General features: G+C 27.5%; 2 protein-coding genes across 2 annotated transcripts; one reads left to right on the forward strand and one right to left on the reverse strand.

The window, feature by feature from the left end:
* The first annotated feature begins 572 nt into the window (after positions 1 to 572).
* Positions 573 to 10,629, forward strand: LOC126910312 (protein NDNF-like). Its single transcript, XM_050692785.1, has 9 exons — positions 573 to 853; positions 2,890 to 3,083; positions 7,706 to 7,830; positions 7,908 to 8,160; positions 8,227 to 8,383; positions 8,481 to 8,705; positions 8,783 to 9,016; positions 9,181 to 9,458; positions 9,985 to 10,629. The coding sequence occupies exons 1-9, from the start codon at positions 842 to 844 to the stop codon at positions 10,121 to 10,123; spliced, it is 1,617 nt and encodes a 538-aa protein (XP_050548742.1). The 5' UTR covers positions 573 to 841; the 3' UTR covers positions 10,124 to 10,629.
* A 1,173-nt stretch (positions 10,630 to 11,802) lies between these two features.
* Positions 11,803 to 19,645, reverse strand: LOC126910313 (hyaluronidase-like). The gene is made up of 6 exons (XM_050692786.1): positions 19,340 to 19,645; positions 14,382 to 14,779; positions 14,078 to 14,217; positions 13,768 to 13,943; positions 12,378 to 12,582; positions 11,803 to 12,150 (listed from the first exon to the last, which is right to left on the reverse strand). The coding sequence occupies exons 1-6, from the start codon at positions 19,483 to 19,485 to the stop codon at positions 11,923 to 11,925; spliced, it is 1,293 nt and encodes a 430-aa protein (XP_050548743.1). The 5' UTR covers positions 19,486 to 19,645; the 3' UTR covers positions 11,803 to 11,922.
* Positions 19,646 to 20,703: the final 1,058 nt, after the last annotated feature.

Raw genomic sequence — 20,703 nt, forward strand, 5'->3', positions numbered from 1 at the left:
ACACACGTTACTCATTGTGGATTCTGCACCAATATCGTGCGCATTGCAGAAAAAACCGTACGCGTATAATATATAGAAGAAACTAGACAGAAACAGCGAAATTAGTGTGTGTGTGTGTGTACACATAATTGATATGAATCGTACAAAGAGCAACAAAACATCGGTGGTAACGTGCTAATGACATTTTATCCAGTGTACCCTCCTACCGCTGGATTCCTCGAAAGTTTCCCATAAGAAACAAATAAAACAATCGTTTGTGCGGTCGCACGGTCCCGTTTGGGATTCAGCAGGATTAACAATGTATTTCGACTCGAGCAAATGAAACGCATCAGTTTTTTTATTTATTTCGTGTATTTTTTTAATTCGTCGAAGACGCGGCATCCGAGTAATAATAACAGTGAAAAATAATCGTGTAAGACAAGTGAAAGAGAATCGGAAGAAATAAGAAAAAGGGAAATAAAGGTAAATGAAAAATAGTAAGCAACGCGAATGGCGCATGCGTGATAGGTAGTTTGGGGGGTGGGCATTGGTTTATGAGCGTGTGTGCGTTGATTGTCTCTTAACGGGAGTAGAGGAGACGTGCGTGCGACAGTCCAGACTCCAGTTTGGATTTAAAAGGGCCAGGTCGTGCCACACCACCTTCGGTATAGCTGCTGTCCGATCGCCGGCGTAGTGAGCATACAGCGCCTCGAATCGGATACACGTTGTGTTCGCCGCGTTTGTTTTTTACGAATGATTTCAATTGAGTTTAATTAAAAACACGCGAGTGGTCCGTCGAAAGTCTTGCGATACATTCTGATGCACCGTCACTATACATGATCTCCTGCAGCGGAACACGATTATGCAGAATCCCGTGAGTTGTACGATTAGATTATTAATAATTACTTTGACTGACCGCAGGTCGTTTTTGAATTCTGTTCCTTTAAACGCATACGACTGCCGCCGATCGTTGCGTTGCGTTCAAATGAGGTTTTTTCCAATTAGCTCTTCACTAATTATCAGTGTCACTAATTTATTACGAATCGATTTTTTCAAGTCGATCGCAATCAACGTAGTCGTAGTGCACCCTATTAGCGTGTAGTCTACCAGTCACCGATGTCTTATGTAATCGGGCATAGTTCCAACGCATTCGACGACAAATTCCTCATGGCGATTTAACGACAGATTTAGACTTAAAAATACGTTCGTGTGCGTTTGCTTCCTTCGGCCGCCGCCGCCGTCTAATTCATCTAGTGTGTCCTATTGGTGGTGCCATTGTGTCTTTTTGCCATTCTTGTGATACTGTAAGAGACGCGTATGTATATTTCACAACATCACAGAACAAAAATAGATTTATACCGAAGTGATTCGGCTAAATGAGTGATTGGCTTAGTATTAACAGCAGTCTACAAATGCGCACCGAACAGTTATTGGCCGCTTTCCAACATATAGGGGCTTAACAATACATCCCTAAGTCAGCCTGAATCGAAAATAATTTTAACCTCGAAAACCTTCCGTTTATACATAGTTTTTGTGACGTTCCACGTGAAAAATGCAACAATGCGTTTTTTAATACAAGATAAATAGGTTTCAGATAGGTATAACAAAAAGATAACCCTCTTCATGACGTTACGTAGGGGTTATTTTAAACCCTACGGCACAACAATTTTCAATACAACCATTAGTTGATATTTTTATTTCTTCTAGACAATTCACCGTGCGCTCAAAGCGGTAAGCTTAATCAACCCCAAGAATGTTTACGCTCATATTATTTATAAATTGACATGACGTGTTATGAACAAAATTACACATTTTTATTGTACTATTAATAGCACCCAAAAGTAATTACAATGTACACTTTCCAACGCGATCCAATATAAATCGTTTTGAATATTTTTACTGTTATAAATTATTTCATTGTAATAATTATAGCCTGCAACAATATGTTTTTGAACATAAATAAACCACTTATTCAAAAATATCCGAGTAAAAAATCACTACAATTCATTTTTCCCGACTATCCGACTATACGAGATTCTAGTGAGCACTTAATGTATATATTTTAACCCCTCGATAACTCAGCCCGTCGAATTACCTAAAAATTACAAAAAATAAAAAGAAATGTTACAGGCGCTTTGGAGAAGCTCAAATTCATTGAGGTACTGTCCAGATAAATACTATTTTCCAAAGACGACAACTATTAAATACTGTGTGCAAATAAAAATTGTAATTGTAATGATGCAAATTCGACAATATTTGTCTATGAGAATATTGTTTCATGTTGTGTGATTATCGTGTGATATTGTTGGTATTGCAAAAAATTTCATGAAAAAAATGCCAAAAAAAAAAAATGAGAACAAAATCTTCTGGTATAGACTTACAAAAATGNATGAGAACAAAATCTTCTGGTGTAGACTTACAAAAATGATTGTCGTATGTATATATTGTATTATTGACTAGAGTACTCATTTTTTCGTAACATTGGCTTCCCTTTATAACTTCCAGGTTGTGTTTTTTCCAATGCGGATTTTTTTTATTTTATGTAAATAAACTTGTTCGTGTCGTCTTTGTCTGTTTTTTCTTTTTACGTGTTCTCTCGATGTAAAATTAGCGACCAGTTGAAATTCGAACCCGCAATATCTAGATCTCCCGTCCACCCCGCAGCTCGTTTCAATCTTCGCCCGCACATGGGAAAGTACACTATACCCTCGGAGAGCCGCATTGTTCTTCGTGCGCAAAAAACGTCTTTTTACACACTCCCGCACTGTTACCCACTGGCCGGTAAAAGACGCGGCTAAGTGTTGAGTTGTTGCGGTAAAAATAAAATAATAACAATCGAGCGTTTTGTTAAATACTTTTGTACATACAATACTGTGTGTTTAATGGTGTTTTATTTGTCATGCGTTTCAGACGATGGTAACGCGGTTATGGTTGGCAGTTTTGATGGCTGAACTGCTATTAGTGGTTAAAGATACGACAGCTTTTGAAATTCAACTGGCAGATATGTCACCTCGTATACCAATACCGACGTCACTACCGAAAAATTTGGTTTTGTTGCAAGGTGAATCAACATTTACTGGATTAATAACCAAATTAAAAAAAGAGTGAGTACATTTCTTAATATTAATACTATTAATATTAAAGCTATTTTAATGGTAACATAAAGATTACATTGTTCGAAACGTTTGACATTAAATTCTTCATTTTATTTTTGAGCTTAGTATCATAGTCTAAGAAGAAAGTCGTTGTATTGCAACTTGTGATGCAACGAAAGAATGATCTCCTGTAAAATTACTATCGGAGAATATATTATTTAAAAATCTAGAAGTAAATTATTTTATTGAGAATATTTTATATAACTAGAAAATTATTTGAAATATTAAACATTTTTGATAGGAAAGAATCATCTTTATTTGGTTGCTATCGGTCTCAAATTTAACTCTAAAGCGTTTGTTAACTTGAAACATACAATTTATTAATTGGTTACCTATATTCGAAGTAGGCTATATATTTTCAATTTAATTTGATCGAGTAACTAAAGGTTAATTTTGGAGGTTTTAATTTAAATTAAGTTTGAACATTATTATACTTAGTGGTTAAATTAGACCCATTCTATAGTAATGTAAAGTTTAATAAAAAAGAATACACTCAAAGAATATTAATTTTTTTTTAAACATACGTTTGTTATGGAAGCCTCGCTTAAAATTAAAAGAAATTTTAACAAATAAATTAGTAATATACCACTAAACAATTGAAGTAGTCGTTTAATTGAAACATAGCTTATTTTATTATAAAATAAAAATTATTTGATATCAGTTTTTAAATACGCTCAGAATATTCTTACAGAAAAATCCACTACCGGCTATGGGTTTGCGAGTCCCTTTTAATTTTTTTTGAGTAAAAAGTTATTTTTTTTTTTTTTACCTCTTCGTTTACTTTTAAGCTTACTTTAAACTCTGGACATAATTATTCGTTGCATATTGTCTTTTCATTGAAGAAAGATATTATTATGGACGATTAACAAAAATTGTGGATTGGTATTGAGGTAATGAAATAAATAGAGAATAAAATAATAACTAAGAATACATTTGCTAAAAACTACGAGTGTAAGCTAACCGATAACATTAACGTATCATAAACAACAAAAATTGAGTGCAAAAAAGTACACGATTATTTTAGCTGCAAGGTTGTGAAATTGCATGTTTTAGAAATTATTCTACGAATCGCATTAGTTACGTTTGCAATATGAGGCTCAGATGTACATGTCAACAGTACTTTTTACCCCTTCATTGTTCGTTTTTATTACGACACGGGCGGTAATATTCCTTTATGAAAAAATACCCTTACCTACATAAATACGTTAAAATATTCATCATTAAATTATACTGTATTGTTTCAAATGTTGATACGTAGCAACTTAACCGTAAAACACTTTTTTAAACGCACGGAGGTGATCGACTTAAAATATACCGTATGAAATTTAATTATAAAAAACACATGTACTAAAAATACAAAAGAAATGCGTAAAATTCTCGGAAAATGAGTTGTAACAATATAGATAGGTAGTTCTTAATTTATTGTCCTCTAAAATATTGAATTTTAAAATATGAGACGTTCTTATTAGTTGTGTGTACAAAGACTTGTACTTGTTGTTACACACATTAATTTTTTCTTATTATATTGTTTTGAGCTTAAGGTCAAACATAAAATAAAGAAACCGCTTTTACACGCATAATACATGGCTAAGTACTTCAATTCTTAAGTACTCAAATTCCATAAAATTATTTTTTTATTTTTAATTGTTTTACGAACTTACTTAAATAGTTGGGGTCTGTTTATAATATTAAATTAGACGATAATAAGTAATTGTCACTGCAGTATTCAATTAATTCTTGCCTAATATGTTTCTCTGATTCTACAAAAACAAAGTACTCTCAGATAACTCGATGGGTGACTAGTCTAAAAAAATATTTCTACCAGGAGATATTTAAGCGTACAGTTTTACGTAGCACACTTAAGTGCAACCATAAACATTTGAGGTCAAGTATGCAAATTTTAAACATGGAGATTATGTGTTATGACATGTATAGGAGAGATACAATTTTTTTAAGTAATTTCATTTGTTGTTTTCGGACGAGGGTAAGGCTATTTTCGGGGATATGGCTATAATAACTAAGTGGTTTCGCCAATGGTAAATCTCGAACATTACTTTGGGTAGTCAAAATCATGTAATGGCCACTGACCACGATGACTGGACCGCATGTAAAACTCGTCCATGTTGTGATCGTTTATAATTTATAAATTATGTTTTAATTAATATGAAAAATAACTTGTGTAATGATACTAGTAGATGATTTCAACCGTTTGAAAATCGTACATGTTCGAAAACGTGTAGTGCATATAGGAATATGCATTTCAGTTTATAATATCTATTTTTGCATAGGACAGCAATAGACCTAACAAAGTTTAAATCCTTTGTGTAATCCTTAGAATGAAATCGTAAATCTTGTCGCGTCAGAGATGACAAAATTATTATCAATAAATTACCTCAAGGATGAGAAATAAGAAAGGTCTTACTATGTATTTGTGCTTATGTTGTGTTATTGTAAGTCGTATTTTAATGAGTGATTATTTTTTTTATAAATAAATCATTCGTACACTAGAAAGACAAAATTAAAACACGTCAGACAAATTAATATAAATCAGAACGTTAATTGAAGAATTTTTTCATACATCTTCATGTTTGATTTCATATTACAGTACAACGACTTAAATGTAAATAATTTTTGGTATCCGTTTCTTGATGCACGCCTCCGCGTTTTTTACATTCGTACAACAAATACCGGTTGTTTCTTCAACATACTGCCGTCGTTATTTATCCAAAATTTCACAGGTCGTCACCCTATGGCAACGCTGCAGCTCCCAAATAGAATGCATTATTGATAACAATGATGATGAAGAATCTGGTAGTGCACATGCGACTAAATGGCAAAAAAAATGACGTGTAAAAATAATAATAACAATCCGGCGCTGTTGTTTGTTAGCGCATTGACAGTAGCAACTACTTGTCTGTTGCAGCAGATAATTCCTGTTAATTCTTCGCCGATGCTGTTGACCTTTATTATGCAAATGGTTTTTTTTTTTTGTAACAATTCTTATTTCCTAGTCATTGAAATAATGTCTAAATTTTTATCAGAAATTATTAAATACTTGGGGTAAGTGCACTACAAAAATTATCCTTGGCCCAAAAAAAAAATTCAGTCTAGACATTAAGATTCCTTATCAAATCTAAAATTTTATTTATATTATACACTTTCGAATAGATATAATATGCATTTATACATTATTAATGAAAATCAAACTTGTTATTTATTAAGTTTAGTAGTTAACAATGAAATTCATTGCATCAATTTTAAGATTATGAATTACTAATCTATAGTTCACCAAAAAGTATTTTCGAATGAACAAACTCGCACTGACTCGAGGAAGTTTACGCTGAATAAATAATTGTTTTTTTATTTGACGCTTTATGCACTGCACATTTAAAATACACTTTTTCAATCTTGAATAATACTTGAGAGGGAAAATTTGGATTAAGAAATTGTTCTTTTTCGTTAATATTCAATTAAACAGAATAAAACAATATTATCGGTGTGTATTCATTCATTTTTTACGTTTTAATATTATTTGTAGTAATTTTGTACTTGTAACTAAAAAAACATCTTTTGTATCTTTACTCAAAATAAGAACCTACTTTTATATGTTAAATTAATTTTTCCGTAAGTGTATACACCTACATACAGACGAATACAATTATATTACAATAAATTTAACTTATTAAAATGTAACGATTAGTTAGAATTTATTTAACTATGACAATATACCGTAAAACAGTCTACAGACACTAGAAAAATACGCACACTGATCATAATTTTATATCATTATCATTAATAGACGTGGAAATAAATGTTTGTCTAGATTTTATAATTAGTCTAGTTTAAAAATCTGCATCCCGAAATTAAGAAGAATCCGTGTTTTTCTATGAATGACATCAGCAACATTTTGTCTGGGAAAATAAATAATATGATTGAATCTGCAAATATATATGTTATACTTATAAACAGCCAATTAATAAACTGAATGGTTCTATAACAACGCATATATTTTGCAGGAATGCATTTGATTGAATTAATTTTTTATACCCTCATCAAAAATTAGTTATAACCCAAGTCTGTACCATAAATGTCTGTAATTAATGACACCGTCTAGTCTAATAGAAATGCTGATCAGAAAAAATTTGATCTGTTTAAATGTCTAGTGTTTACACCTTTACCGGAAACGATGGTATTGTATTCTTAGTTTATTCTTGGAAAAACTCATAGATAATATGGTTATGTATTCGACCTTCCTCGCAATATTTTTGCTTCTCTTCGGAAAATCTCAATGTCTAGCGCTAAATTATAAAACAGAAATAACTAATTACTATTAATCTTTTTCGGAACTAATCCTTATAAAATTTTAACATGTTTAATAAATTTCGTAAAATTGTTAGAAATAACTTGCAACGTCTTGTATCTATAAATAAAAAAATGGTATTTAAAATATTATTATGGTAATAAGGAAATAACAATAAAAATGTTTCAATTTTAAATAACACTAGCCACAAGTGATCAATTATTATTATATGATGATAAAAGAATATTTAAAAATATTATTATTTTTGCAGCATATATGTTTTAATACCCCAAGAAACAGAACAAAGTTTAACATTAACTGTTACACCATGTAGTTCAAAACTGAACTGGTTTGTAAAATTCATTCCCAATGAAAAAAACCAACAAATACAAATTTGTAAGTAAAAATTTTATACTTATTTAATTAGAGAATAAAAGAAATTAAATTATAATAAAAACATAATTTTTTTCAAGTGGGTCAAAAATTCAGCGAATTAGGAACAAAACTTAAAGAGTATACAGCTGTTTCGATACCATCAAATTACCATCGTCCTATAGCTAAACCTGGCCTTTATGTTATAACTGTCCAAGCAGTTGATGATGAACTTCAAGTAAGGATTGATGTCACCTATGGACAGAAGTCGCCTTTTAAACCATTAGGTTTTTACCCGAGTGAAATAAAAATAAGAAGAGGAGGTCAAAAAGTATTTTTGAGGTGGAAAGTAAGGTAATACATTTTAATTGAAAACATCTGTGTTGTATCATAATATTGCATTTTTAAAAATAATTTCAGTCAAATCGATTATCATTTGATTGAGTATTACTTAATAATCAGTACCTCAAAAATTTACTCAACACTTTGTGAAGCAGAGGGTAGATTAGAAGAAAAACAAAAGTTGATCTCTTCGAGTGATGATGATGATGACATTTCAAAGAACGATCGGTTAGAGGTATATAAAACATTTGTTTTTTGTCTTAAAAAAGAATAAAATTTTATAATAATATTTATGAATTTTTAATATAATGAAAAAAAAATATTATTTTTAGATACAGTATTTGAGGAATAAAACGAATTATACATTAACTGACCTTGTGTATAATAAAACATATTTCTTTACGGTCTTTGCAGTGAATGGTTCACGTATAACTGCTATGCAATATGCAACTGCAGTCTATACGTTTTTAAAACCTAAACCATTGGGATTAAAGGACGCAAAACCAAAAGTAGTCAATCTGAGGGCATTAAGTGGAAAAGTGTCCTTCAGGTACAAGGTTGGTGGGAATTGTTTTGAGGGATAAGTCGGATAATTTTTTCGAATAAATTATTAATATATTAAAATTGATTTTAGGTAGCTAAAAAGTCACCATCATACAGTAATAATACAAATACATTGTATTGGTATGTAATGTCATGTAATGGTGTCGTTGATGTAGAAATTAGACACAAAAAAATTGTTTTGCTAAAAAAGAGAGTTTTTGGCTATGAAAAAATAATATTAAATGGTACACAACAAGGAGAAAGATACGTTTTAAAAGTAAAAACTGTTTCTGTAGATGAAACTCAACTCGTAAAAACAGTTGAAGTATGTAATATTTATAAAATGATTTAATAAATTTAAATACTAGTTAAACCAAATGTTTTTCATATTTTAATTGTCTATACATACAGTAATGCAAAATAACTACTTATTTTGTTTTGCCTGTTTACTTTTCATAATACTTAATAATTTCTTGAAATTTTTAATAGGTTTTGGCCACTGTGCATCCTGAGTTATTTCCTATGCCAGAAATACCTAGTGACTTAAGCCTCAAACAATATGAAGTATCTAATGATTGTAAATCGGTGACAATTGGTTGGCTTCCAGCAAAGTCTGACGAGATATATTGTGTTTATAAATGGAAATATAGATACAGTAACAATATTGACTTTTGGCCTAAGCCTGATCAATGTTCCATACTATATGGCAGAAATAGAAGAAATGACATTGTCTTAAGTAAAAAAAAATGTTACACGGGAGATAACTTGTAAGTTTAATTTTAAAATTATTTCAATAGAAAATGTTATAGAAATAAAATTTGTGGTACATCTAAAAAACATTACACGACTGAAAATTAAATTTTCCACTTTTCTTAAATTGAAAGTAAAAATTAAACTTAATATTTTAACAGACTTATTTATTCTTTAGCTTAGGTTTTTCTAGCATTAAATATCTATTCTTGAGCCTAATAAACATTTTTATATATTTATATATTTAAGTCTGTTAAAATAATTTTTATATTCAGCGATGTATAAATTGTCAATTAATATTTAAACTCGTTTCAAATTTCGTTTCTAAAGAATTGATCTGATTTGAAAATGTTGAAAATTAATGTTTAGTAATCAATTTAAATTTAAAGATTTAATAAAATTGTTCAGTTGTCAAGTTTTTAAACCAACCCTTTTTGTCAAGCCACTTTGACGTGAACAATTTTTGATTTGCCACTATGAAAAATTTTGATGTTGTTTGATTGGTTTAGGAATTATTAAATATTTTACTAAATTTTTTGTTAGGAAAGTGAACGTTAAGAAAATATTACAGCTGCAATCATCTTCTAAATATGTTATACAAGTAACTGTTACAAAACCTAGAGGAAGAACTCTATCTTATGATTTACTTATGTTGGATACAAATATTTGTGGCCTAAACTAAATAAAATCATAACATATGTGATGCTGGTGTACTTATAACTGCCGAAATTTATTTTTCGTCAGCATATACTAACTGTAGTTACTGCAGTCTTCTTTCGTCCTGTAATTCTTTATAGTATTATTAAGTTTAACTGATGATAGATTAGTAGATTTTATGTTATCTTTGTTATAATTAGTTTTATTATTTAAAATCATTTTATATCTAAGATAAATTATTTATTGAAATCGAATAATTTAACGTTCTAATGATTATGTTGCGTGTGATGTAAATAATTATTGTATGTTTTACTGAAAGAAATATCTTGTTAGTTAACACAACTAACAAGATATTTCGTACGTACATAATAAACACTATTATGTACGTACGTTCATTTGAAAGTCATTAGATTAAAAATAAAAATGAATTAACATATTTTTATGACGTTATATAGTTATTACAATATATCATTAATAGGTAACACATACATACAGGGTGGCCAAGCCTGATCTGATATTTTAAATAGCTTTTGATCCAGCGAATATTTTGTCTGTTAAACATTTTTGAAATAGTTTTGGACTACGTTTAAAACATAATTTTTATTGTTTATCTTCAATAAGAAAAAACATAAAAATTATAATAATATTATTTTATTAAACAATTTTTTTTAATTTTTTTCTTATTAGAAATAAATAATAAAAAATTATGTTTTAAAAGTAGTACAAAAGTGTAAAAATTATTAAAAAGGAAAAATATCATGACATATTCGATGAATCAAAATTTATTAAACATATCAAAACAGACTTGCTACCCTATATAATTTGTTTTTGTAATATCCAGTAAATTGAATGAAAGACTTTACTATTGAATAGTGATATAAACATGTACTATAAATAGTTTAGTTGCGATGTTATTCAAGACCATTAATATCAAATTAAGTAATAAAGACTTATAAACATTATTTTGGGATAAATAATATTTTATTAAGTGTTCAAGCAGTTTTTTTTAAAAACCTGTAATAAACTTTAAATTGTATAAAGAAAGCGTATAACAAATTTTTTGAAATATTTTATTATATTTTTATATATTATAGTTAAGATGTGTATTTGTTAACTATAACCTTAAGTATTCAGTCTAAATTTAAATTAGGTCGAACATTTACTATTCATATTATAATTTATATATTATACATTATTTTTGTTGTACTATATTATAATTAATAATGTTTATTAATATTCAATGATTAGAATATTGTCTAAAATAAAGTTGTTGAAAACTGTATATAGCTATATAATGTAAATAATTATTAAACATATTAATAATCTATAATAAAAAATATACTACTGAGTCGTAATTAAATAAGATGAAAATATTTTATCGATAATGCATTTTAATATTTAATATATATTTAGTGTTACACAAATAAATTTAATTATATTCTTAAATTTTTTTTTAACTATATATTTTAATATCACAATTAAGTATACTCATAAGATTTGGATTTTTTATGTAGTCAATTTGTCACAGGGAAACTAAAGAAAAACGTGATCATTATTTTTCACTATATAGATGTTATTGATTACAAAATGTAGAAAAGTTAATATTAAAAATACAAAAATGGCTAAATGTGATCATTAGTCAAAATATTGAACATGTGAATAATTACCGTGTTTTAGGAAAACTTTAACAAATAAATTAAAAATTTTTTTTCAATTTTATTTTCAATAAATATTTAAATTTATTTACAAATAATTTAATAACTAATTAACTAAGTTGTATGTACAAATTCAGGTAACAAAATTACTAGCTCTATAATTACTATATTATCCAATAAAATAGTTAAATATATTATCCATTTTAGCTTTTCTTCTTTTCAATTGTTTTTTATTATTTTTGTAAAATTCCTTTATTGTTGGTCCTAATGTATTGGTTAAGTAATTCATCATTGCCTTACATTTTTTTTCGCTGTTAACATCATTTGAGGCACCCCATATAATAACTCCTGAAGCTCCATTTTTTTTAGGAATCATAAGAGAGTTCATTAAATCAATCTAAAAAAATAAGAATACATTTTTAAAACCATAAAGTTATTAGCAAGCTAATTTATTATTTTAAAAAATTAATAAATCTGTTTGAATAGTTTAAACAATTATTATTGTAATAATTACATTAAACAAAATAATACATAGAACCCAAACGTAGTAAAAATTGTCTTTAATCGTTATAAATATTACATAATAAAACTTCTCGATTCTTGAAAAATATTTAGTATACATACTTTGTCAACAAATTGTTTTGTGTCATAATATTTAAGCCACGTATATGGATATACAGGTATTTTTGTCTGAGCCATTTTAGCAACACGTAGAGCTTCTGCCATTCTACCTTTCATAAATCTAGCTCTAGTTTCCACATTCATATCTTCAAATTTATAATACAACGAAGGATATATAGCACTGCTTTCTTCATATAACCACTTTGCTCTATAAAATGTTAAATAAAATTAAAAAGATATTTAAAAAATAATTATTACTACAACTTCATAAAAATACTTAAGCTCTACATTTTAAATATATTTATATATGTAAATTTACATATTTTTTTTTCATATAAACCGTGATTGAATATTATTGATAAGAATAAGAGTATAGTAAATTTATTTAATTATATGCCTTTTCTATTTTTTACTCTTCCATTAGATCTTTACTAATAGAGGAATATAAATCTCAAAGATTGTTAGCACCAAATCATTACTGTTTGAGAAAAATTATGTAGAAAAATATAATTTATTTAATTAGGTGAATAATAAAATTTTTCTTGAGTATATTCCCATATACAAAATCAAAATGATTCTACTGTATCAATCCTATAAATATTTTTAATATGCTTAAAAAATATAGTCAATAATTTAAGTTGAACAATGGGCACAACTAATTTATAATTATTTTGATAATCAATATAAAAAACACATAGTAATTAAAATTCGAAAGCATAACGTCTATAATGATAATCCAGCATGATAATTTAAAGATTTAATAAATATCTGATTGAAATAAATAGTATTCAATTATCATATGATCATCGATATACGTTTGTATTAGCAATTAATTAACTATGCTCATATTTATAAGAAAATTCATTCATTATTGTCTCGTGTAAAATTATAGTTTATGCATGAAAAGTTTACTCTCACTAGAAATGAGAAAAAATGACACAGTCGTGATCTATGATTATATTGTGTATAATTTTAAACCATTTACCACACTCTTACTGATTAATTTCAACGATGTTTTATTATTACATAGAATCTAAAGAAATGAAAATACTAACTATTTCAGACATTACTAATAACTAAGTATTAGCTCTCTATTAAAAGGCTTACAAAATATTAAGTTACATACTTGAACCGTTTACAGATATTTTAGAAACTAAATAATAAATATTTCCCATAGTAATTTATTGTAAGTTGAAAATGTTGACGTATAATTTATTTTTCTATGTTTAGGATGAATTAATTTTTTTTTCTAAAAATTATTACTTTTATCTGGATAAAGAAATAAAAGAAAATAATTTTATTAAATGTATATAGTTTTCAATAAACTAAATATTTATTGATTAAGTTTTTAAAAGTTTACGTATTTAGTAGTTCTAAAATAAAATTACATTACTTTTCATTATTTTTAATGACATTCTGTGAACATTTCGCTTGATTATTCTTCGGAGTGTAGTTGAAACAAAATGGATAACCATAGTACCCCCAAAATGCTTTAGGTCTCAATAATTTGGCTACTTGTAAAGTTCTTGATAAGAACTGTGAAGCCGCTTTTTCAAATTTTCGCATTGCCTTTGAAAATTTGTTTAAAATATCAAATAAATTTCAAGTAATTTTATGTAAATAACATAACATTTAAATACATGTTTTATATTTATAAATGATTCAAATAAAATAAGAAATACTATTAAGTAAATTTTTTTTACTTCTTTTTGCCGTATTTCATTAGGCCGTAATGGATGTTGTTGTCTTTCAATATCCATAGAATATTCCCTATATGAAGATAATGTTCCAAAATTTTCATCGAACATGGGTCGCCAATGCTCAAAGTCAATCACGGCTAATCCTAAATATAAAAAGTGATATCATTATAATTCATGATGACTTCCCAAAAAAGAAAATCGAATAAAAATAGATCATAAAATTAAAAAAAAAAATGTTAGGAAATAATATGATAAATTTTAATTCAATATAATTAACACAAATTTAAAATAAAAACGTGTATCTAACCAGAAAATTGAGTATCAGGTACAAGCCTATAAGCTATGTCTTCACTAAATGTTTGTAAATGTTTTGTAAGATTGCCTTCATGTGGTACTCCGCCATTTCTTACGACAAAATCACTACGAGCACTTCCACCACTCTGTAAAAGAGCTGGAAAAAGACCTGGATCATAAAGAAGACTGATCTGGTCACCTCGAAAATTATCTGCAATATTTTGCTTTATTCCCCATTCACCGACTTCAGTGAAGTTATATCCATACTTATGACACTGAAATGTTGGAACATTCCAATATACTCTGAAGTCATCGTACACATTACTATCCTGTACTGTTTCGTCAGGGTACATAAAATCTTCACCGTAATTTGGTGGATCTAATGCTCGATAAAATTTATCATTAAAAAACCTGAACAGAAAAAATTTAATATTAATATGAGTAATAATAATGATTACTACAATACTATAGTCACTTTAAAAGCTATTACAGAGTATATACGCTTCCTCTTGAACTATAATCGCATAATAAGAAAAAAATTAAAACTGAAAAATATTGACCACCTTCACCTATTAAAAAATTCTAGACCTGCACTTGTGATTTCATCACAACAAAATCAAACCCTAGTACTCACAAAAAGGCTTTATGCGTTCCCGTCTGAGCTAGAAAACCGCTTCAATTTAAAATAAGTCTAACTTTTTGACACCAAAATTTTGTAAAATTAACATTTCAAATGCCATTTGCGTAACTAATTTATTTAAGTAAAAATTCTATAAATACAATTCGGTTGGTTTCTACCTCAATGCGTGTTCTGTGGTAATAATAACTTCCTCAGATATACCACAAAATTTTTTAATGAACAATATAGTACAAACAAAAGAGTTAATAAGCACGTAAAATTGTTTGTAAGAAAAAGTATATTCTCTTGCTGATTTTTAAATTATAATAATAATAATAAAAATAAAATAGAAACTTGAAATAATTTTAAGATGCAAGTTTTTTTGGTGCACATTTAATTAGTAAATGATATTTTTTTGCTTTCCCTATCATTTATGGGATAGGTAGGCTTGATTTAACTGTTGATTACAATAAAATTATAAAACAGTAACACTAGAAAAGAATCATGAGAAAATGTAACATTTTAGTGAAAGTAAGAGCAAGTGTTTATGGTAATTATATCGCATTATGCATTACAAAACTTGTGACTCTCGCGTAGGATTCATGTGTAACCATGAACTTGCATGAGGTCAGTGTGAAAATAAATTCTGTAAACAATAACACGACTCGCGAGCAATGAATAGGTAACAATATACAACAAGTACAATACTTAAGATAATACAACAAGACAACTTAGCGGACGACATTTTGTGGCTTCTCGATGACCCTTAATTTTGTAAGAGGCAAGTCAAAAATAAACAAACCAACCCGTTTAACTATCATGTATTCTATTATTATTATAAGTCGTGCAGAGAAAGTAAACGAGAATTCAGTTTTTAAAAAAAGTAACAAGAAATAAATCTATTATCCCAAGAGCCGAGTTCAAAATTGTACTTCATACATTACATCGTGAGCTTCATATTTTTCATATTCTACACACATGTTTAAATGTGTGATTAATGTGTATTGGCGTAGTATACAAATATTATCTTAAGGGATATTTATTATTATATTTTACTCTGGTTCTTTGCCCATCAAAGTGACCCATATTTTCGTGTGTACATCCTATTTCTGTACTCAATGACGCGCATCGTGTGCATATAAAAACATTTTCGTTGTCAAAATCATATTTATTAGCCTTAATCATAACAAAAAAATAAACCATAACAATTTGTTGGTATTTTTGGATGTTTTTTTCAAGCTATCTTTAAACCAATTTTTTATCTATCCCAATCATTTCTTATAATCTAATTAATACATTAAAACAGAATGTACAATTCTTGATTCTCCAATTTTTCTTATCTATAAGAAATAAAATTTATTTAAGCCAAATAACATGATAAAAAATACAAATATATGTAATATATATTACATAGCACAAAAAGCCAAGCTTTTGCCTTGGATAAGAGAGTAGTATAAAATTAAAGTTTCATATTATAATAAATTATACATAATTAAACCTATATAAATTAAATATTGCGTATTAAATTGATATAGTTTTATAACACTTAATAAGTTTTAATACATCAATTAAGTTTCATATTATTGAAGTTAAGCGTTTTTAGAAAAGTTTTAAAATAGAATTTACTTTTGAACTTTTTAAAATGTATACTAAGATTTATTTTATTACATATTAAATTATCAAAAATTACTAAAAACGAATACATTCCTGGCGACTTAAATATTTTTTCGTGGGAGCTTTAGTTCCATAATCGATTTCATAAATTTACCCAGACGAAGAGCTTCCTTATCACATTACTTTATCTTTCCCCATAAATAAATTTTATACAATTTTTATTATTTTATTGGGGACATGGAGACTTTTTGACTTTTGCATATTAAAAAAAAAAAATTGTGTTTCCTTTATAATTTCAATAACTATAGGAACAGCTATACTCCTCATAACATGTAATGTCACTATAAGTTTACTACTACTATATTATTGTTACTATTACTAAATATTAGAATGCTCCGTATAAAATCAAAGAAACGCAAAATTATCTAACTAATTATAAATCTATTCTNATTATCAAAAACGAGTCAAAAATTACTAAAAACTCATAAATTCCTGGCGGCTTAAATATTTTCTCGTGGGAGCTATAGTTCCATAATCAATTTCATAAATTTACCCAGACGAAGAGCTTCCTTATCACATTACTTTATCTTTTCCCAAAAATTAATTTTATACAATTTTTATTATTTTATTGGGGACATGGAGACTTTTTGACTTTTGCATATTAAAAAAAAAAAATTGTGTTTCCTTTATAATTTCAATAACTATAGGAACAGCTATACTCCTCATAACATGTAATGTCACTNCCTTTATAATTTCAATAACTATAGAAACAGCTATACTCCTCATAACATGTAATGTCACTATAAGTTTACTACTACTATATTATTGTTACTATTACTAAATATTAGAATGCTCCGTATAAAATCGAAGAAACGCAAAATTATCTAACTAATTATAAATCTATTCTCAAAATATTTCCACATAACTGTTTTATAATTTGAAGATTAAAAAAAATTATTAATAAATCTTTTGCTTAAGCTAAAAGAATCAAAATATGGTTAAATGGTTAACTAAGAATTATTTTGCAAAATTGTAAAAGAGAACAGTTCTTTTACAATTTTGCAAAATAATTACTATCTAATTTATTCATATGTGTCCCTAGGAATGTTTTAATAATAAAATAAATCATGAATATAAACATATATCATTTGTTTATTCTGGTTTATAGCAGAATTCGTAGTAATCGATTCAATCCATTATGTGTTTATATAGATTAGACCAAGCAATAAAGTCTAGTCATTACGAATTTTAATCAAAGAATTAGTATAATTCCTTTTTTGCATACTATATTAATAAAAAGTCATCAGATATACAAATGTAAATGTTTTCTGAAACTAAATGTAGTTAAATTATAATTAAATGCAAAATATAAGTTTTAATAATAAATAAAGATAACAAAATTTGGTAATTGTTTAATAACAGTTCAGGTAATTACCAAGTTAAAACCTGGTTAATTATGCAAATATTATGTAAAATATTACAGTTAATAATTTTAAAAAAATTATTTCAAAGATGTACGAGTAAATGATAAAATATATTTAACTGTTAAACTAACGGTGTTTAATTGGAATTACTATACATTTGAATACTTTGATTAAAAGTCATAATTTAGATAATTGATAAAATAACTTGGAAATAATCACAGATTTCGTTGTTTATATTTATCAACAAATAAAATTTTATGCATTTCATCAAAAAACAAAAATAAGGTAATAGATTTTAATATTATTATTGTTAATATTACACGAAAACGGTTTCAAACTTGTTTTATCGGTTTTCAAAACACTTAAATTAAACTTTATAAGTTTTTACCATATAAATAGATCAAATCAATAAAATATTCAAGTTTCAATGGCATTATTCTTTAAAATTAAAAAAAAAATAATTTGACAGTAAATAAGTAGTGCCAAAAAAATTACTTTTCTAACTGTAAAAACAAATACTTATTTTTAAAGGGGATGTAATGTTGAGACTATAAAAGTGTATTTTGTATTGCTTGTCGTGTCAGATTTTACAAACGGCATTTAGGGCGGATTCTTAATTTATCCAAAAAACATTTTAATGAACTAGATAAATTTAAATTTGCATATTATTATGATAATATAATTATGATAAGATTTACAAAACAAATATCTCAATAATGAATATTAGGACGCATTCCATGTGAAATATTTTTACCCCAACCTCTCAAAACTAACTATGTTAATCAATTAGTTATTTTGAATAAATTCACAATCAATTTCATGTTTATTTTTGTGCGCACTGAATAAAGCTTTAGTACGCTTTATGGACCTACAGGTCTAAGTAAATGGGCAGGTGCTGCCATCCTTTTAACAACAACAAAAAAAAAAAACAAAGTCACTGTGAAAATAATCATTAGTTTATAGAACTAAGTAAATTTTTTCATAAAGTTTTAAAAAATATGTAAGTAATTTACAACTTATTGTATAATCTCCTGCTTGAATACTCTTCCGTAAACATATAATTATAATGATTATTATGATAAATGACATTAATATGACAACTTAACCCTACCTACCAGCAAACAAGTATCATTTATGTTTTGTATAAATTGATTCACAGAACATTTCATTAACGAATGCTTTAAAATACGATTTGTACAAGACCAAAAGAGTTCTTATATAAAAATTATATTTAAATTTTAAATGTCAATGTAATACTAATTAAGTAGCTTTTTATATAAGAAAAACTCGATTCATTTGTGTTAATTCACTTACCAAGAAAGGCTGAAACAATTTGCCGGAGACGATTGTGTGAGCAGCAGACTCAAAACGGCAAGCGCCGCGGTAACGGAGCAATGCATGGACGGCACGCATAGAACCGACAAGCGCCACAACTGTTGGATTGATGAAGAGCGCATCATTTCCCTAACTGTTTCCCTGACCACAGCTACCAGACGCGTTATGCAACTACACTGAACTAAACACGTTCTTTTTTTTTGTTTCACATACGAATAAAAAATGTTGAACAATACTCAGACGTTGAAAGTTCCCCCAACTAACCCTACTAAGGTCTCAACCATGTGATATTGCGTTGTTTAAACGAAGCTTAATGTGTTACACCCACAAAAGTGTGCATCATTCTTTTATCATGTTTGACGTGCCTGCATTTCTTTTACCATACCTCATTTGAAAAACGTATTCAAAACATACATAAAACATTATGTCGATTAATTAACACATTGTCGTTAATTGTTATTACCACATGACGACAACGTTATCCAAATAATTATATTTCTTTATGAGTATAAACTAGTAGAATAGTATGCAAAGTTGTTTTGAATTGAGTAGACAGTAAATCGCCGTTAATTTACTGAACTTTAATTGTTAATTAAGTGTTTCAATAAACACAATAATTTTCTATTATTAAAAAAAAAAAATTGACAGTACGAAACAATTATATAACAAAAATATACTTTTTTTAACTTTTTGTAAACTGGACGCATCATTATGAAATTTTTATTAGCTATACTTTAAACATTAAACTTTCCGACGACATACGTTATTAAAAATTCGGTCATTAACCAAGTGATTGGAGGGCATAAAAATCATATAAAATTTTTTCTTTCAAATTTTTAATTATATTCGAAGAAGCTGACTTATATAAACCAACATTAAATTAAAGCTAATAAAATATACTTTAAGAAAAAAAAAGTATTCTAAAACTGATTTCTAGAAGTTATCGGCTACTAGAGCGAAAAATCTTACAATTTTCAGTAAAATCAGCCGATTTAAAAATATTTTGAAAAGCAACTGTTGTAATATACTCGTCACTACCATAACACGGGTAATTTATACATTTATACATTTATGTATATTCTTAGAAGGACATGATCCTTATACTGTAAGAATTAGACTATGATGATTTTTGGGGGTAACAAGTGTTATAATAAGGCAAAGCAAACTCTTATTCTCGCCTGTTCATTTCGTGCTCTAGATATCGTTACGTGGATATTGCGATCATCATTGTCAAAGTTCATACATACTTGATCTGTGAACTAAAACTTGAATTTGTGTTACTTTATTTATCATTTGATTAATAATATCATTGAAGTTATTATAACAACTGAAGAAATATTATC

The sequence above is a fragment of the Daktulosphaira vitifoliae genome, unplaced genomic scaffold (assembly GCF_025091365.1).
Source record: "Daktulosphaira vitifoliae isolate Bord-2020 unplaced genomic scaffold, ASM2509136v1 Scaffold_1, whole genome shotgun sequence".
NCBI classification, from domain to species: domain Eukaryota; kingdom Metazoa; phylum Arthropoda; class Insecta; order Hemiptera; family Phylloxeridae; genus Daktulosphaira; species Daktulosphaira vitifoliae.